The sequence below is a fragment of the Paralichthys olivaceus genome, chromosome 14, assembly GCF_024713975.1.
Source record: "Paralichthys olivaceus isolate ysfri-2021 chromosome 14, ASM2471397v2, whole genome shotgun sequence".
Taxonomy (NCBI): Eukaryota; Metazoa; Chordata; class Actinopteri; order Pleuronectiformes; family Paralichthyidae; genus Paralichthys; species Paralichthys olivaceus.
In genome coordinates this window covers 24,437,501-24,457,642 of record NC_091106.1, presented here as the reverse complement: position 1 = coordinate 24,457,642, position 20,142 = coordinate 24,437,501, and the positions used below count along the sequence as shown (strand labels likewise).

At 46.3% G+C, this 20,142-nt stretch overlaps 2 protein-coding genes across 11 annotated transcripts in view; both read right to left on the bottom strand.

The window, feature by feature from the left end:
- Window positions 1-5,854, bottom strand: part of psda (pleckstrin and Sec7 domain containing a) — a 33,045-nt gene extending 27,191 nt beyond the window's left edge. For 2 of the 6 annotated variants that reach the window (XM_069538055.1, XM_069538057.1), the window contains exons 1-4: window positions 5,534-5,851; window positions 3,434-4,334; window positions 3,265-3,315; window positions 2,485-2,985 (exon numbers count right to left, since the gene is read on the bottom strand). The gene's annotated coding sequence lies outside the window, so the exon portion shown is untranslated. Of the gene's footprint in view, window positions 1-2,484; window positions 2,986-3,264; window positions 4,335-5,533 lie in introns of those variants that run through there. The other 4 variants (XM_069538060.1, XM_069538063.1, XM_069538058.1 and 1 more) reach the window with 3 other exon arrangements.
- Window positions 5,855-7,475: 1,621 nt separating this feature from the next.
- Window positions 7,476-20,142, bottom strand: part of nfkb2 (nuclear factor of kappa light polypeptide gene enhancer in B-cells 2 (p49/p100)) — a 17,195-nt gene continuing 4,528 nt past the window's right edge. For 3 of the 5 annotated variants that reach the window (XM_069538064.1, XM_069538065.1, XM_069538066.1), the window contains 22 exons: window positions 20,141-20,142; window positions 19,316-19,391; window positions 19,039-19,079; window positions 17,451-17,549; window positions 17,170-17,321; window positions 16,982-17,088; window positions 16,614-16,772; window positions 16,391-16,495; window positions 16,217-16,305; window positions 15,627-15,765; window positions 15,247-15,375; window positions 14,824-15,027; window positions 14,600-14,741; window positions 14,402-14,516; window positions 14,118-14,325; window positions 12,756-12,925; window positions 12,384-12,486; window positions 12,125-12,300; window positions 9,065-9,146; window positions 8,744-8,913; window positions 8,429-8,540; window positions 7,476-8,340 (listed from right to left, as the gene is read on the bottom strand). The exon at window positions 20,141-20,142 is cut by the window's right edge and continues 38 nt beyond it. In XM_069538064.1, coding sequence (XP_069394165.1) covers window positions 8,270-8,340; window positions 8,429-8,540; window positions 8,744-8,913; window positions 9,065-9,146; window positions 12,125-12,300; window positions 12,384-12,486; window positions 12,756-12,925; window positions 14,118-14,325; window positions 14,402-14,516; window positions 14,600-14,741; window positions 14,824-15,027; window positions 15,247-15,375; window positions 15,627-15,765; window positions 16,217-16,305; window positions 16,391-16,495; window positions 16,614-16,772; window positions 16,982-17,088; window positions 17,170-17,321; window positions 17,451-17,549; window positions 19,039-19,079; window positions 19,316-19,391; window positions 20,141-20,142 — 2,651 coding nt within the window. In that variant the 3' untranslated portion in view covers window positions 7,476-8,269. The remainder of the gene's footprint in view (window positions 8,341-8,428; window positions 8,541-8,743; window positions 8,914-9,064; window positions 9,147-12,124; window positions 12,301-12,383; window positions 12,487-12,755; window positions 12,926-14,117; window positions 14,326-14,401; window positions 14,517-14,599; window positions 14,742-14,823; window positions 15,028-15,246; window positions 15,376-15,626; window positions 15,766-16,216; window positions 16,306-16,390; window positions 16,496-16,613; window positions 16,773-16,981; window positions 17,089-17,169; window positions 17,322-17,450; window positions 17,550-19,038; window positions 19,080-19,315; window positions 19,392-20,140) is intronic. The other 2 variants (XM_069538068.1, XM_069538067.1) reach the window with 1 other exon arrangement.

The following is a 20,142-nucleotide window of genomic DNA, read 5'->3' as shown; positions in this document are numbered from 1 at the left end:
GTGTGTGTTTGATTTGTCTATTAATAGAAAAGGGAAAGCAGCTTGTAGTGGGCTCAGGTGAGAAACTAGAGCCTTTTGTACAAACTGTCTGATCTGCTGGATATAGAAACAATCCTTCTTTCCTTACAGTCAAACTGGATTTCATATTTTCATAAGAGTTTAGATTTTTTAATAGAGTAGAGTGATACTTTTTGTGTCTGTTTTTTCATTTAAGATTTTAAAGTTTACTCATTTCTGTGCTCTTTGTTGGACAGATGTGAAGTCACATGAAAACACAGTTGAGACCCAGTCAAGAGAACTATAAGATGGAGACGTCTCTGACAGCTCAAGGTCGTAAGTAACCAGGATCTTACAAATGCTGAGGTCATGGTTCAAAGTCAACTCTCACAACCCCCAAAAATAACAATACCAATAACAGTACTAAGAAAATACAAATCGATAATTGGTGTTAAACTGTGCTAACGAGGCTGAGTGCTGAAATCATCTGGATATTAAACACACACACACACACACACACACACACACACACACACACACACACACACACACACACACACACACACACACACACACACACACACACACACACACACACACACACACACACACACACACACACACACACACACACCAAACTGGAACTGGGCCAGAGAAAACTATAGAGCTGGGTATTATTTGAAGCATAAATGATATCTAATGGCGATGAGGACCCGCAGAGCTCAGGCGGCGCAGCTCAGTCAAACCTGGTCTGAGTTTGATTAAACTCTTAAAGAAACCAATGCGACGGACACGGACTGTCATACCCAAGTAAAATGGAGGATAGCTTTGATTGTGACTGTGTATATGTGTGTGTATATATATATATATATATATATATATATATATATATACATACACACACACATATACACAGTCACAATATATATATATATATATACAGAAACATTCAACCCAGTCTCCACTGTTTTAACTTTGCCTCAACTTAAAAAGGAATTGTACTTATTGCACATGTCTGTACTACTGATGTATACATATACATATATATACATATGTACATATATGAACATATATGAACATATGTATATACATATATATACATATGTATAGATGTATGTACATATGTAGTTTGATCTGAGATCAGAAAAGCTACAGAGAGGAACAGATCAGACTCAACATCGATTAATCACTAAACACATGTGGTGATCAGTTCGTGTGAGCGGCAGAGATGAAGGCAGTAGAAGCGACGCCCAGTTTATCCAGGAACATATTTATGAATTCAGCAGGTTTTTATAAAGATCTGTTCTACGTGTGATGATAGGAAAACGTCAGAGGAGCAGAGTCACTAGTTGACCAGTGGAGTCATGCTGCTCGATGCTGGCAGGGGGAGCCACACTGGTACTGTAAAGACTAAAGATGCAGCTCTCAAGTCTAAACTGAAGTCAGCTCAGTGTGGAGATCAGTGACCAGTCATACACTGACTGTCGCACACCTCTGGTCACAGTGATGCCAAATAAACCATGACTAGAAATACAATTCTTTGATGCATCGCTAATTGTTTTATATTTTGAATCATAGACTTTTGAATAGGAATTTAATTGAGAGGTGCCAAGAGATCCCCCCCTGCCAGTCACCTACACTGGTCATGTGATGTAAACAGGAAGTAGGTTGTCTCCTCTGCAGTTGGTTGCTTAGTAACAGAAACTCCTCTGATGGAGGAGCAGTGATGGTGAAAAGTCAGAGCAGGGATTTCTTTTCTCTGAGCGACGACGAGGTGGAAATGTTACTGACAGGAAGTGTTAGCGACGCTTTGTGTTCACCGCTGAGTGATGACAATTCGATCGATGTGACTTCTGCACTGAAACAAAAATGGCAGAACATAAAGAAAAAGGTGCGTTTTGTAAATGAGACAGATTTCAGACGATGCTGAGGCGTTCAGTGACCCGCTGGTTAATCACCACATCTTCACGTCAGTTCTGAGTGGGGGGTTTAGACTGTGGAGCTGCAACACGTGATCAATCAACAGAAAATGTTGGGATCATGAATGATTTGTCTCCGTGTTGTTTTATTCTGGATCCCGTGATTTTTAACGGAGCTTAATGTTCAGATTTTCCTGAATGAAGTCTGGTTATAGAAGCAGCGTCAGACACACTGTCCAACAGGGGGAGGCTGTTATCAGACGTTGAACTCTGTCCTCAGTTTAAAGCCTGAATCAAAGTCCTCACAGACGAACTGCAGCAGGAAGACGTCTTCATATAGATCACATGACCACGAGAAAACCAAACGCTGCTGAAACACTGCGTCTGCAGCTCACACACACACTGATCAGCCCAGTTAGCCCTACTTTTCCTGGACTCTGCTAATAGGATTCCCCCAACACTCACTCCTCCCCCCTCCCAGCATGCACTGCTCAATCCACTCACTTACTCACACACACTTATGAAACCAACACAAACACACACACAAACACACACACTGTAACCTTACCTGTATGTCCTGGTGTCCTCGCCGCTGCAGCAACGTCCCCTGAGTTGCCGTGGTAACCTCCTTTTCCTTCCTCCCTATTTCGTCCCGTCACTCTCTCTCTCCATTGCAGAGTAACCTCGTTTTATCCTCCCTCGCCCTCCTCGCTCTCTCTCTGATGAACACTTGTTGTCTGCAGCAGAACCGGCTCATTGTGGATTTACTGACTCTACTTGGCTTCTCCTCCTCTGGCTCCTCCTCTTCCTCTTCCTTCTCCTCCTCCTCCTCCTCCTCCTCCTCCTCCTCTTCACCCCTCCTCCCTCCTCCATTTCCGATCTCTATCAATCAGCTGATGTCCGCGCCCCCTTCTTCCGGGCACTCTGCCAGCCAATCCCGTGCTCTGTGGCCTGTAGACCTGAGCTCCATCAGCCAATGAGGAGCAGCTCTAACAGATGGCAGCACACAGCTTAGAGGGGGTGTCAGTAGTGGGGGGTCAAGGGTCAGCTGACCTCCTCGGACTGGGAGCTGCTTTAAAACAACAACATGCAACGTTACATCAGAAACACTGATTGGCTGATTATTCATCCTGAACTCTGCTGACCCGCCCACTGCAGTGATGTCACAGTGCACAGTAGTGGGGCGGGGCCACACATTGTGACTTCAGCATGACATAAACTTAAAAGGACCAATCAGAACTTTATCTTTCAGCTTCATATGAAGTTAATGTTCCTGAATAACTGTTTAACCGACAGCAGGAATGAACACGTATTAAAGAAATAGGATCTGTGAATGACGTCACGTTACCTGCTCAGTGGACGAGGATATCTATCACCTCAGCTTCCTCCTCCATCTTTTCTGTAATTTAAAAGAAACATCATGTGGAAGTTTCCAAACACATTCAGTGATATTTTTCATGAATAACTAATGTTTAACAGTCATTTGTGATAAAAAATAATCAAATGTGTGGTCTTACCAGTCTCAGAGCAGCTTCTTCCACTGACGTCTCTGGATGTTTCACTTCCTCCTTCACCTCAGTTCACTTGATCTGAACCAGCTCAGATGAATTAAACCGCTGAACGTCACGCTTAGCGTCCTCACGGTGACGGTTCAGATCTGATTTCTGGTTCCAGGTCGTTAAAATAACCAGTTTTCTCTGATCACTCTTTTCTCAGGTATTATGTATAGTTAAAATTAAAGCTGACAGTCTGCATCACACTGAGCTTGTGTTACGCCATCAAACATCGTCTGGAACAACCCGAGTCATATTTTCTTTGCAGAGATGAGAAAAATGACAGATTTTTTTTTCTTGGTCTGTCATTTTTCATGAAATGCAAGAAAAACGAGGAGGCACAGTGGTGCAGTGGTTAGCACCGTCTCTTGAGAGGAAGAAGGATCCTGGGGTTGGACCGGGTACACATGTTCTCTCCATGTGTGTGTGGTTGTTAGGTGAAGTGGAGACTCTAAATGGACTGAGTGTGTAAGGTTGTTTATCTCTGTGACTTGCTGGTGACCTGTCCAGTCTTAACCCCGCCTCTATTCCAATGTCATCTGGGATTGACTCCAGCTCCCCCTGACCCTAGATGATGGATGAACTGTGACCATCCTGCAGGAGGCGCTGTGTGAGACTGTGCACCATGACACACAGCTTGAATCAGGATCCAGTCGGGACAACACACACAAACACACACTGTCTGTGTGTGTGTGTGAGTGTGTCTGTGTGTGCGTGTCTGTGTGTGTGTGTGTGTGTGTGTGTGTGTGTGTGTGTGTGTGTGTGCGTATCTGTCTGAGTGTGTGTGTGTGTGTGTGTGTGTGTGGTGTTGCACTACCTCAAGTTGTGGAGTTGGACTCAGACAGGACAGCTGACAACAGAAAGTCTGAAACAAGAGAAGATCAGATCAATTAAAGAATCTTTGGTTTCATTTTTCTTCTTCTATTATTGTCAATAAAAAACACCACGGTCTAACTGTGTGTGTGTGTGTGTGTGTGTAAATGATTTGTTATTTTAAAGAAACCAACAAATATTTAAATTGAAAATTATCTGTAAATAAAGATGACCACGTGTCTCCACTTCCTCCAGAAATGAAGCTCAATTATCTCAGATACAAACGCTGCCATCTTGTGATGATGACATCGCTTACAGTCAGCCTGTGCACTAGTGATCGTGGGGAGGAGCCATCTGACTAATCAGGAGTCAGTGTCAGCTGTCAATCACGACGTCTCAGCTGTTTTTATATCATGAAAAACTAATAAATCAAACTGATCAGAATCACTTGAACAAACATCAGAGAGATGAGAACGAAACAGTTGAGTTTTAGTTTAGTTCATGTCCCATCTGCTAACATGGAGGAGGAGGGTTATGAGCTACACTGCAGCCAGACACCAGGGGGCGATGGAGATGATTCGGCTTGGCAGCTGTCACGTCATTTTAATAATTTATCAAGGAATTTAAAAGGATGAAGTGTTGATCATCGAAGTGATCAGATTGATAATGACAGTGAAACGAAGCATCACTGAACGAAACGAGTTCATGTGAGTGTTTGTCTGTTGGACGCAGCGGAGTTACAGGAGCCTTCACCTCCCTGATCCTCAGCTCACATTCAGAAGAAACACCCGCTGTCCTCCTCAACACCCAGAACTCCTTTCACATATCCTACAGTTTAACGTTTCTCTTCGTTGTTATCTAAAGAAAACGTCCTTTTACCTAATTTCAAAGTTTTTAATAAATCACAATGAGACACTTTACAGTTCGGCTGGTGTATAATCTACCAAACAGCAGCTCCTTCTCTCAAATGTCGACTTTTGCAGAACCCTGTGGTCGGTGCTGGTCCCGCTCAGCAGGGTGGACCACCGTTAAGAACCGAGCACCGTGAACAGAGGAGCGCGGTGAAAGTAGAGGATTTACCCGCAGAAACTGCTGATTACTGGAGAAAAGAAACGGCCGAATGAACCAGGAGACTGAATATAATCACAATGACTCTTCAGTTGTATTCCGCTCTTTGTCTGGTGGAGTTGAGATCAAGAGAAATGTTAAATCCAGGGTTTTTTAATGGGATTTCGCGGACCGTTCACTTACCTTCCAGAGGATGGGACGAAGCGGGACCTGCAGCTTTGACTGACACGCGAAGAGAAGAACCGGGACGGACTCCGTGAACCGGGCCGGTCACCGGTCACCCATCGAGCGGGCAGATGTAACGGAGAGCAGGGTAACGGTAACGGGGAGAAGAGTAACGTTACATGCCGGTGGTGAAGAGCAGCTTCTCTCTCTCTTCCTGTTTCTCTTCTTCTTCTCTCTCTTCTTCCTGCTTTTCTCCTTCTTCTCTTGTTTTTTACGCGGTTTCTTGACATTAGTTTACGTTCTCCACGGTGACTGCGACTTCCGCATCGTTCCGGTGACGTCACGACGACGTGTGGAAACGTCAGAGCGGAGACACCAGAATGAATACACACACACACGAACACACACACAGACACACACACACTCTCTCTCACACACACACACGAACACACACACAGACACACACACACTCTCTCTCTCACACACACACACACTCTCACACTCTCACACACACACTCTCACACACACACACATACACTCTCACACACTCTCACACACTCTCACACACACACACTCACACACTCTCACACTCTCACACACATTCACACTCTCACACACACACACTCTCACACACACACACATACACTCTCACACACTCTCACACACACTCTCACACACACACTCTCAAACACACACATACACTCTCACACACTCTCACACACTCTCACACACACACACTCACACACTCTCACACTCTCACACACATTCACACTCTCACACACACACATTCACACACACACACACACTCTCACACACTGTCACACACACATTCACACTCTCTCACACACACACACTCTCACACACACACTCTCACACACACACACATACACTCTCACACACTCTCACACACACTCTCACACACACAGACACACACACACTCTCTCTCTCACACACACACTCTCAAACACACACATACACTCTCACACACTCTCACACACACACACACACACTCTCACACACACTCTCTCACACACACACACTCTCACACACACACACACACACACACACACACACACACTCTCTCTCTCACACACACACACACACTCTCACACACACAGGTTTCTCTCTGTGGTTCCTCCTGCAGTGACGCAGACTCACCACTGGACCATTGAAGGAACGTGTCCTGGTTGTGAGTGACGACATGGACCCGTCCCTCTGAGGTTCCTTCTGGAGATGTTCTAATGTTCCTGGTTGTGAGTGACGACATGGACCCGTCCCTCTGAGGTTCCTTCTGGAGATGTTCTAATGTTCCTGGTTGTGAGTGACGACATGGACCCGTCCCTCTGAGGTTCCTTCTGGAGATGTTCTAATGTTCCTGGTTGTGAGTGGCGACATGGACCCGTCCCTCTGAGGTTCCTTCTGGAGATGTTCTAATGTTCCTGGTTGTGAGTGGCGACATGGACCCGTCCCTCTGAGGTTCCTTCTGGAGATGTTCTAATGTTCCTGGTTGTGAGTGACGACATGGACCCGTCCCTCTGAGGTTCCTTCTGGAGATGTTCTAATGTTCCTGGTTGTGAGTGGCGACATGGACCCGTCCCTCTGAGGTTCCTTCTGGAGATGTTCTAATGTTCCAGCTCGTTCATTAGTGACAATGATCTGAACAGATACACTTGAACTGGTTGACGTGCCTGCTGTCACCAGTCCAGCCTGCAGGCGGCGCTGTGCGTCCTTCATGCTGTGAATGTTGGTCTGTTGTTGATCATGTTCAGAGACTTCCTGCAACATAATGATCAGGTCACATGACAGTGACCTCATCCAATCACAGATGTGATTCCAGTAGAACCTCTGTAAACAATGTAGTGATGACGTCATAAAGTTTAGAACTGGAATCACTGAGTCAGAGAGGTGTTCCTAATAAAGTGATCACACATCACCATGACAACAACCTTTAACACGTGTGTCCTTAGAAACGTGTTTATTCATCACATGTTCTTTTTTATTTTGACAGAAATAAGATATAAAACATCTGTGCTGCGTTCAGGAGCTCACAGAGAAGAGGAAATTCCAGTTTTGACAGAGGTGAAGAAGCAGATCACTTCTTCAGGTATTACACACACACACACACACACACACACACACACACACACACACACACACACACAATGTAAACACAGCACAGATTTCTCCTGAAGAATCAAATCTCTGCAGTCGATGTCTGTCATAAAAAAAAGTCATAAAACGGAAATAAGCTGAAACAACTCAAATAAAAACAAAAAATAAATTAATGAAAAATGTAAAGTAGCTGAAAAAAAAGACAAATGTTAAGAAATAAAACACGTTTCTTCCTGTGATTCATCTTCATGATGAATTAGTATTTTTATTTAAAATGGCTTGAATTATTTTAGTCTCTATTTTTCAGTAACTTATAAAAATCCTGTTGATTATTTTTATTTTGTCTTTTTGAACGATGGTCGTTTCCTCTGCAAGTGAAACAACAGAGTCTGTGAAACCAAACAGCCACAGTCTCAGCTGGACAGTCTGCACAGTGAAGTCCACCTGCGCACAGACCAGGACCAGACCAGGACCAGGACCAGACCAGGACCAGGACCAGACCAGGACCAGACCAGGACCAGACCAGGACCAGACCAGGACCAGGACCAGACCAGGACCAGACTAAAAACAAGACCAAGATTAAAACCCAAGGCCAAGACCAGGACCACATGCTGCCCAATGTCTGATTTCCTTTCTTGCCCGTCACTGATTGGCTACAGGCGGCTCCTCCTCTTCCATTGGCTGGCTGCCGAAGCCGCTGTCGACGGTGGCATCTGATTGGACAGAAAACACAACCAGTGAGAGCAGTTCCTTCGTGAATAAAACGACACAAGACTCGGACTCGCTCTGTTTTGTCCTCACCTGTGTTGTGTTTGTCCTCTCTCTGCTCAGAGCTTCTCAGCAGTTGGACTCCGTCAGACAAACCGAGCGACTGAAGAGCGTCGACGAGGCCGTCGAGCGGACCCCCCCCCAACTGCACACAAACACACAACGTCAGGACCAAACCAAACAATCACGTCGTCTCTGAAAACTAAAAACGACCTTGTGTGGTTCAGACCTTCAGACTTTTCAGTGTTGTCTGAACCAAACGGTTCCTCTGAACAGGTTTCAGACCAACGCACCAAACTTTAGCACGAAGCGTTTATCTGACCTTTAACCTCTCAGTGAACACGTTACCTTGTAGTGCTGCAGCAGGTGGTGGCACGGTGTCGCACTGTCCTGGTACAGGTGCGTCAGCGTCATCATCCCCAGCTTCTCTGCCAGTCTCCTCCAGGGAATGTCTCCGACACTCAGCACCTCCACAAGCCGGGACAGCGTGTCCTCGTCCAGGCCCGAACAGTCCCGCTCTGCAGTGACACGTTCGGGAAACAAAACTCATTTATTCACAAACACAGATGTGTTCGAAATGTCCCAGCTGTAAAATACTATTTCAGTTTGTCTCAGTCAGTGAACGTCTCGCAGCAGCTGACCTCTGACCTTCACACTCGTGTGACGAACCTTCACTGCTGCTTGATTTGATCCTCTTGCTGCCGTGACGACCGGACTTCGGACTCTGTCTGGACATTAACAGGTTCCTCACCTGAGGAGACAAGGAGACAAGGTGACAAGGTGACAAGGTGACGAGCTTTTCCAGAATCTTTGAGGGAAAAACAGATTTGTTTCAAATTTTATACAAAGAAAAAGAAGAAGAAGAAAAGACTTGACTTTTAAATAACTTTATTTAAGACACATTGTCAAAAAAGTTCTTAATTACTCAACAAATTTGGAAAAGACAAAGGGATAAAAACCATAATATACACGCACACGTCAGACACCAACCCTCAAAAGTTAAAACCAGAGCCTGGTTCTCCCCCAGTGAGCACAGGACCTGCCCCACCCCCCACACAGCCCTGAAACCCTCCAAATTGTTAGTCAGTGTAAAATACGCATGTTCGATACTCAGCCGAGCTGCCACCAAACCCCTCACACAGCGCAGCGGATCCGTCCAGCCTCTCCCAGCCATTTTGTTTTTACGACTGATCCAGGTTGCCATCTTTGCATTAGAAAAAATAAAATTCATTAAACCCATGGTATGTTTTTTTCTTGCTGTGTATTTGGGCCCGAACACAAAAAGTGGCAAAGAGAAAACCTCTCCTAACCCCCCCACCCACTCCTGCAGCTGTCTGAACATGTCCGCTAACCTGGGACAGGACACCACTAAGTGCTGCAGGGTCTCAGGCAGTGGACAGAATGGACCACCCCCCCTCAGTGCTTGGGTCCAGGTGAGCTCTGTATCTGTTTGTAGCTAGAGCTCCATGTATAATTCTCCACTGGGTGTCTGCCATCCGTCTCTCCACAGGAGGTTTATACAGGACCCGCCAGCTGCCACTGGGGGAATAGTCTGAGCCAAAAACCTCAGTCCCTCTGGACTCCCTGACTCCTGCGAGAGAGCGACAGTTCAGGACCTTCACGCAGCTGTGGTACAGTAGTTTCCCTCCACAGGTGTTGAAGGTGCCCAGTGCTGGAGTCCTGAGGGTTAGCAGTCGGCCGCTCTCTTCTCTCCACTCCCCCACTGCAGGACTCACCTTCAGGATAGGGAACCCGTATTCTTGTGTTCTGGTCCACTGGTCCGCCTGACTTTTGTTCTGGGCGAAGGTCCTCAGAGCTTGGGGCAGCGCCTGCCAAACCTCGTCCACGAGGCTCCGCAGCATTCTGGTGGATCGAATTCCCGTCACCTCCGCCAGCCTCTCAAGTGACGTCCGGGTCAGGTGGCCCAGCTTCACGATACCTGCCTCCCTGAACTTTTCCTTCACCGTTGTTGAAGTGGGTGTGGATGTCAGGACTGAGGTGACCAGGAAACCATTGTCAGACAGTGGCTCCTCAAAGAGCCACATCCCAGGCGTGGGGTCAGGAGGCCTCGTGAAGTTGAGCGTCCTCCATGCATCCATCACTGAGTTATAAAAACCAGTGAGTCCAGTCAGTTTGTGCTGTGGAGAGTTCAACAGGAACAGCTGTTTGTCATACCCAAGGCCCCCGGCTCTCCAGAGCAGCAGGCGTGCCACAGCCGACCAGCACAGTGTGGAGCCGTACAGGAGCCTCTGGGCGGCCTGCAGTCTAAAAGCAGCGGTCCTTGCGATGATGTCTGTGAGTCCATGGCCCCCCTCTGCCACCGGGAGGTACAGCACGGACGCCCGCACCCAGTGATGCCCCGACCAAAAGAAATCCACCAGCAGCCTCTGTAGTTGTTCCATGAGTCCCGGTGGAGGAGTGAGCACCTGGAGTCTGTGCCACAGGGATGCTGCAACCAGGTTATTGACTATCAGACCTCTTCCCCTGTAGGACAACTGGGGTAGCAACCATTTCCATTTAGACAACTTGACCTGCACCTTCCCCAGCACTCCCTCCCAGTTCTGCCTCTCTATCTCTTCACTGCCAATATACAAGCCGAGGACTTTCAACCCTTTTACTTCCCATGTCAGGTTCCCAGGGAGACGGGGTACTCTCCCTGCGTCCCACTGACCAATCACACATGCCTCACTCTTTCCCCAGTTCACTTTTGCTGATGAAGCCTTCGCATACAATGAAAAACCTCCCTCTAACTCTTGTATGTCCTCCTGATCCTGGACAAAGATGTTCACGTCATCCGCATACGCTGACACTACTATCGGGGGGCTGTGAGCCAGCTCAGGCAGACGCAGGCCTTTCAGCCGAGTCCTGAGCCGCCACAGGAGAGGTTCGATGGCCACGCTGTACAGTTGGCCTGAGATGGGGCATCCCTGCCTGATCCCTCTTTCTACTGGTACCGGTCGGCTCAGCCCTCCCCCCACCTTCACCACACAACACGTATCATTATACAATAATTTCACCCAGGACAGAAAGTGCTCCCCGACACCAAAAGCCTGCAGTGTGGCAAACAGGAATGAGCGATCAACACGATCAAACGCTTTTTCTTGGTCAATGGAAATAATGCCAATATTAATCTTATATGTTTTACACAAATCAAAAATGTCTCTCATTAAAAACAAATTGTCCTGCATTGACCTACCTGGTACACAATAAGATTGGTCAGCACCAATAAGCACTTCCATAAAATCCTTGAATCTATTTGCTAAAACCTTAGATAAAACCTTATAGTCACTACATAACAGAGAGACGGGTCTCCAGTTTTTCAGATCCCCTTTCTTCGGCAGTAGTGATATTACGGCTCGTCTGCAGGAGGCTGGAAGAAGCCCCTTCCCAAACGACTCCTTCAAGACATCCAGCAGATCCTGTCCCATAATGCTCCAGAAATGTTTTAAAAAATCTGCCGGTAATCCATCTGAGGCACCAGCCTGACGCCATGTCTCAGGGACATCGGCGGCGTCCCTGCGGACGCCATCCGCGCCACGAGACCCGGCAAACACACAGAAACACTACACTAAACGTACACAAACACTATACAACAATGAACACACAACAAACATACAGAAACCTGAATAAATTTGAACGCGCTTTCCTTCACCCCCTCTGTCTTCACAACTACACCTCCACCAACGAAGAAGAAGAAAAAGAAAAAGAAGAAGAAGAAGACCTCGTTACCCTTTGACATTTAGCTAGGTCCAGGGGGGTGTGTCCTGCTGGTCTCTTGCGAGGGTTGATTGGCTGAGAGGCGACGGCCTCCTGTTCTGTGATTGGTCCATCCTCGTCTTTGTCTTCTTCTTCTGACGAGTAGTTGAAAAAGAGCGGCTCGTCGTTCTCCATGTTCTTATCAGCACCTGAAAAACAGTCGAGGTTAAATCATCCGTTTGTTTCTCGTCTGCAGTCGTTGTTCAGCATCAGTCAGAGAGCGACGTCTGACCTGCTGCGATGAGCATGGAGCAGAGCGTCGGCGAGCCCAGACCGGCCGCCAGGTGGAGAGGCGTGTTTCCTCCAAAGGTGCAGGCGTTAACGTCGGCCTTCAGCTGGAAGAGAGACATAGAGACAGAGAGACAGAGACAGAGAGAGACAGAGAGAGAGACAGAGACACTGTGATGTTCATCATCCTCTGACTTCAGCCCGACCAGCAGGGGGCGCCCTATAGGCTGTATTTATACTAAAACTAGTCCCTCCTGGAAGTCGTCATGACAACAGCTAATGGTAATTCAACCAATCACTGCAACTTTTCCACAAATGTGACATCACTGTGGTTTCACCAGGAACGACACAGATAAACATGGACGTGTGACTTTACCTCTGTGATGAGCGTGCACGCCACCTTGAACAGGTTTTCTCTGACGGCCAGGTGGAGGGCGCTGTTTCCACTTTTCTGCTCGGAGGCGTTGATCTTGGCTCCGCCCTCCACCAGCAGGCGGAGGCAGCGCTCGCCGTCCCTCCTCACTGCCAGGTGAAGGGGGTGGAGACCTGACAGAGAAACAGGAATAAAATCAAAAACATATTGAGCTGTTGATCATAAAATCACAACTACGATGCAAAGTTTTACTTTTATTTTCTGTGGAGACGAGAACATTAAACTTCCTGTTGTAACCGACCAATCACAGATTACACAGAGCTCAGACTGGACATCATCTAGATCTCTGGTCATTCTATCAATACTGCATGTATCATGTACAAATACTTCAAACCTGAAGTCACACACTGTTTCTTCTAATGTAGAGAATCTGTTGTTGTATTGATGTCTTCAGTTCATCAGCATCTATTGTCCTCGTGTCCTGGAGACGGATCCTCACATGAGACTCTGAGCTTCAGTTACTGCTCAGAAAGTGTCTCTGTAGTTTGACTCTTGTTGAGTTGAGGACAGAGGACGTTGCTGCTTGTTGACATCGATGAGACAAACTGAATCTGAGACAAACTGAACCAAGATGCTGGTTCAACATATCCAGGATCTCTTTATCCAGCTGAACTCAGTGGTCACATGACGCTGGTTATCAACTCGTTCACTCAAGTTTCATCAAGATATGAGCTTGTGCACATAAAGGGGTGGGGTTTAATGTCTATGATCAGAGACATGGACAGTTTGACTGACAGCAGAGCTGAGGATCAAAGAAACAGCTCCAGCTGCTCAACACATGAAAAACATCTGGGGACACATCTGGACTGTGTCCATGTGGACGTTGTGTAACTCTCTGAAGGACACAGAGTAACCCCTCTCCTGAAGTAGCAGTAGTAGAAGTAGTAGTAGTTGTAGTAGTAGTAGTAGTAGTAGTAGTAGTAGTAGTGGTAGTGGTAGTAGTAGTAGTAGTAGTAGTGGTAGTAGTAGTAATGGTAGTAGTAGTAGTAGTAGTAGTGGTAGTAGTAGTAGTAGTGGTAGTAGTAGTAGTAGTAGTAGTAGTAGTAGTAGTGGTAGTTATAGTAGTTGTAGTAGTAGTAGTAGTAGTAGTAGTAGTTGTAGTAGTAGTAGTAGTGGTAGTAGTAGTAATAGTAGTAGTAGTAGTGGTAGTAGTAGTAGTAGTAGTAGTAGTAGTGGTAGTAGTAGTAGTAGTAGTAGTAGTAGTAGTAGTGGTAGTAGTAGTAGTAGTATTACTCTACGTAGTAACTGGTCCTGATGATTGGAGACAGGAACTGAGTAACTACCAATAAGAATCAATCGTCTCACCATGGAAGTCGGCGGTGTTGACCAGGTAGGTGTGGCGTTCTCCCAGGTGAGCCAGCAGGGGGCGGAGTGTTGCGCTGTCTCCGGCCAGCGCTGCCAGGTGGAGTGGGCTGCGGCCGTCTTTGTCCACCAGGCTGGGGTCCGCCCCTGCCCGCAACAACACCTCCACCACCTTCACCTGTCGCGTGATGACGGCCAGGTGGAGCGGTGTCTGCAGGGGAGGAGTCAGAGGTCAGGTGTGTCGGTTCAGGTAAGAGACAGGTCAGAGGTCAGGGGGGCGGGGTTACCTGTCGGAGGTGGTTGGACACGTTGAGGACGTTTTGCTGTTGGCTGCTGAGCAGAGTGTGAATGAGCTGCTGAATCACACCTGTCTGCTGGTGGATGACGGCCAGGTGCAAAGGACTGTGGGAGAAAAGGCAGGTGGATCTTTTTATCTCCTGATGTGATGGTGATGTCATCAGCCAGACAACAAAGTCAACACTCACGTGTCTCCGTTGCCGTCCTGGACGCCACAGAGGTGTCTCTGGATAGCCAGGAGGACGCGGGCGTCCCCGGTGCTGCAGTACTGCAGCAGGGCGGCGGCGGTCTGTCTGGCGCTCTGAGACGCTCGGTTGTGGAGCGCTGCAGCTGGAAACACGACGCACAGCGAAGGTCACGTGTTAACGACACACAGAGGGTCACGTGATCACGACCAAAATCTGTAACTCACCAATCTGACAGAGCTGCTGCTGGAGAGGAGAACCTGTCATCTGTCCGTCACTCGGGTGCTGGGCAACATCTGTCTGAGGGGTGGAGCCTGACATATGAGCCCCTCCCCCTCCACTGAAGCCAGTGAAACCGCCGGTGAAGAAAGCTCCTCCTCCTGCTCCTCCTCCTCCTCCTCCTCCGTTCATCTGCTGGTTGAACTGAAATCCTGCAGGAAACATCGTCAGGTTTAATTATTGATTGATAATTGATTGATAATTGGTTTATTTCCATCATGATCCCGACAAATAAACACAAATGAACAAACACATAAACTGTAAAAGTCACGTGCAGCAAATGAACTGACTGGTTTGAAAACATGTGATCGTCATTAGTGCTGATGTTTGGAAACGAGGCTCAAAGTTTAAACTCCGTCAGTCGTCCTTACCTCCTCCTCCTCCCCCACCACCTCCTCCGAAACCCCCAGCTCCTCCTCCTCCTCGCCCTCCTGCTCCTCCTCTCCAGGGTTCATAGTGAGGCAGCGGTTTCTGCTTCTTCCTCAGTACCTCCTCTTTATCTAAGAGAGGAGATGAGGAGGAGAGGAAACAAGGAGAGCAGGAGGAGACACGGTCACAGAGATGACAAAGAGGATAAATCGTCGTCTTCATTCGAAACGTTTCTTTTGTTGATGCTCACTGAAAACTGAAACCAGGATCTGTGACCTTTGACCCCCAAACAAACAACTTCCTGTCTCTGTTCCCCGAATGTTTACAGATCACCTGACCACCTGATCATTGATCCATATTAGTCACATTAACGTCGGCTGACCTTGGACATGTGGGACGTAGGTGAACTGTTTGGGGTCACTGCTGTCACCGGCCTTCTTCCTCTTCAGCTGCAGGAAGACGGTGACGGGACGCTCGATCTCTGCGCTGTGATAGGGCGGAGTCTTGAACACGATGGCGTACTGAGGAGAGAGAGGAGACGATCAACACTCGTCTGTACCAGAGTAAAAAAGTTTAAGTTTTCATTCTGAAGTTTTGCTTCGATGAAGATCAATCATTATCACACAAACTAAATCAATGAACATTTACTTTCTGTTCATCATCGTTTGTTTCATTTTCTCCATCGACAAATAAAAACACACATTCACTTTTATTGTGAAAATCAGAGAAACTTCCTGAAAATGTCTGACTATCAAAATAAAACTGAATAAAAAACTAAAGCATTTAAATTTAAAAACAACTTCTTCACACACACACACACACACACACACACACATACACATACACACACACAGACAGACAGACACACACACACACACACACACAGACACACACACACACACAGACACACACACACACACACACACAGACACACACACAGACACACACTGACCTGTAACAACACACACACACCTGTTTGTGGACGTCAGTGGGGGAGAAGTCACCAAACGCCTCCCATCCTCCCTCGTCGTCCTCCTCATAGAACCGGATCTCGATGTCGTCTGTAATGAGCAGCACAAAGCATGATGGGATATCACACGATGAGAGCAGAGTGTGTGACAGGAAACAAACTCACAGCGTCGTCACCTTTCTGGACTTTGTCACAGAGCAGGAAGATCTCGTCTCCTCCGAGCACCGTGCCGCACGTCTTATCCATACGAGAGATTTTCAGGTTGGAGGCGTTTGGCGACTCTGAAACCATAAATTTATATTTATTCAATTAATATGAATCATTTTTGAATCAGTCTGTTGACTGGAACTAGTCCCTGTGAACACTGCAGCGCCCCCTGTCTGTGAAGTGTGGACTCACTGCTGTCGTAGATGGGGTTGGAGACGACAGGTTTGAGCGCTCTGGTGAATCCTCCGTTACTGTCCTGCAGGTAGGCGGTGAACTTTAACCTCACGATGTTCAGGTCCATCACCTTCCCAAGATCCTTTGCTTCCTTCAGACACACACTCTCCTCCATGTCTGCAATTCACACACACACACACACACAAATCTGAAACCTCCTTCGGACACACACTCTCCTCCACGTCTGCACAAGCAACACACACACCTGGTGTTTTTACTAAGGTGACAGTGAGGGTGTGTGTGTGTGTGTGTGTGTTGTTACCTGTCAGTGTGTGTGTGTGTGTGTGTGTGTTGTTACCTGTCAGTGTGTGTGTGTGTGTTGTTACCTGTCAGTGTGTGTCCTTTCTGTCTCCTCCTCTCGTCTCTCAGTCTCTTGCACAGAATCTCAACGACACCTTTCTTGGTTACATGAAGAATTCCAAGGTTGCTGAACCTACAGGAAGTGACATCACAGCTCATTAACTCACTGAACGTTCGGAACAGAAACATTTCTGTGACGTCATTGGTTACTGACGAGGCGGTGAGGTCGTTGGGGCCCACGTCCAGCGTACAGGTTCCCTTCTCGGTGCAGTGGCGACCCACCAGACTGTGGGCGTGGACTCGAGGGGGATCTGTGTGCGTCACCAGCTGAACCTCAACCCGGGCGTGACCCACGTAGTTATTGATCTGAGACACACGGAAAATACTGACGTCAAAATCAAACGTCCGGTCCTCAGGTGTCGTGTTTTAGCAGAAAGGAATTCTGTGTGTGAGGGACGTCATCACAAGGTTTCCATGGTCGTCCATGTTCCCCACCTTCACCGTCGGGTACGTTCTCCTGTTCTTCTCACTGGATGCCCCCGGTAACCCGCCATGGGACGGACCCTCGCACTCATAACGGAAACGAAAACCCCTCTGGTAACACGCACAAAACACAAAAACACAAACAAAGACACACACAGGAAACATGTTTTTACTTTGCACATGGCAGTGTCCCTGTGTCATCTGCACAAACGTCTGATTTCTCTTAAAGTTTTATACTCTACAATCTGTCTCCAGTCGTTGAGCCCTCTGTGTGTGTGTGTGGGCTTGTGGGTCTGAATGTGTAAAAAGTGTAAAATGAGCGTAAAAAGAATTTCCCCTTGTGGGATAAATAAAGGAGGTTTAAGTTTAAGTCATTTACTTTCTGCCTCTAGGTGGGGCTGTAAATCAAAACCTACGTAAAACTTTACTTTAACTTAACCATGTAACGTCCGACAGTCAGTGAAGCTCACACGGCTGTAGAGATTAAAAAGTAATCTGCACACGAGCTGGTAACAACAAATCATATTTAATCATTATTCGCAACATGTTTAACTACGTGAAGTCAAATATTTATGATCTTTCAAACAAATTGTTTCTGATAAATCAACTCATTTCAGATCAGTTTTATTTCTGTTGACTCATTTGTTCTGTTTATGTAACATTGATTCAAAACATTATTTATATTATAAATATTGACTGTTGTGTCGAACCTCGGATTAATCTTCGTCTCCGTGGTCGTGACGCTGCGTCACGTCTGTTTGACTCGTTTTTTCAGTTTCACATCAACCTGCTTTTTCTTTTCTCTTCATTTAACCGACTAATTCATTTACATAAACTCAGTCGAGGACGCGGTGTCTGCGTGGTCACGTGACCTTTAGCAGCAGAAACTCCCTGACTTCCTGTTTGTTCTCATGTTGTTGAATGACTGATGGGAAAACCCTGTATTAGACGCAGTGACATGATGAACCTGAGGGAGGCGTCACCTCTACATGACTCACATTGACTCATTGAAAGTTTATGACACATTAACTTATATATTACATATATCATTAAATATCACTAAAATAACACATTATTCTGACTTTACTGTGAATTGTGGGATTTTATATTATCATACTTTATACTGCATCTTAGTATTGTACATGTTATAGTACTGCACAGTGTGATTATATTATACATACTAAACATATACATGAACTCATTTATAAAACTACACTAATCGGTTGATTAAAAGAAAGTTCAGGACATTTCAAAGCAACAAGTGAAATACTTGATTCATTCAGGTTTTTATAATTTTCAGAAAGAATCATCTCGCATGTTACAATATTTTCTGATATTTTCTAAACCATCAATTATCCAAGAAAATAACCTGCAGATGAACTGATAAAGATCAACAGACACAGGCCGGATCTATATAACTTAATTTATAATTCATAGAAGATTAGTGGCGGTGATGTTTGTGATGAGTCTGCAGATATAAAACAGTGCAGAGGTGGATCCTGCTGTGCTTAGGAGATCCAATGTTTATGTCAATAATGGATTTGGGGAATTATGAATCATATGAATGAGTTTGTATAATTATCACAAATGTGAGTCTCACCTGTTTTGGCTCCTCGATGATCTGAATGTAGGGACCGTGAGCTGAAACACATTGAAACGAGTGTTTGTTAATCAGCGTCACAGCGACTGAACAACAAGTTTCACTATTTCTCCGGCTGCAGCCTCATTGGTCTCCATGTTCTTCAGACGCAGTGAGAAGGAAACAGGAGGTGGTTTCCATCATTCACTCATTTAAAGCTCTGATGAATAATGAGGAAACTTTTTCAGCCTGTGTTACAGGAAGCTCCAGTGATGATGTCACTGTCTGACCTGCGTACCTGTCTCAGGTATGTAGGGTTCGGTCTTGATGTCCACTGGAGGGATGTAGTCGTACGGCATCAGGTTCAACTGCAGCTGAAGAGGAAAAAAGATGTTTCCAACAAAGCTCCTTAAAATCAACCATCAATCAAATGGACTATTTTTATAAGTGAAAGAGGAGCTAACAGCTAACAGCTAACAGCTAACAGCTGCCGTCGAGTCACATGTCACCAGCAGGTGTCGACCATCAGCCGCTGTTCTGAAGCCTCAGTTGGACATTTTGTTCAGCGCCATCTTGGTTTGTTGAAACCAGTAGTAACCATATTTGGAAGGGTGGGGGTGGGGCCTGACTGAGAGTACACCCACCTACACCTGCACCTATTGGACGGTACTAGCTGTCAATCACACTGTGGCCCCCCACACACACACATACAAACAATACACCCCGTGCTTTATGGTTATTGAGACATTTTCTATAGACGTCTATAGAAACTACCAGAGGAGTCGCCCCCTGCAGGTCATTACACAGAAGACACAGATCACATCTTTGTTCTTTGATTCAAACCGATTTCACGTCTCTGCAGCGTCACTGAGTCTGTTTCTTCACGAATGGGAATTTTCTGCAGATTGAACTGAATTTATAGAAACGGATGTGACTTTAAGTCCCTGAGCAGAGAGACGTGTTGATCAAACTCTTTTACAAGCAACCGATGCTAAAGTAAGAAGAACAACAAACACTTTGATTTCTTTGTCTGTTTCAAACATGTTGATAAATTATTATTATTGAGAGATTCAATCATTCAGAACATGTGACGAGTGACAGATGAAAATAAATCTGGACTCACTT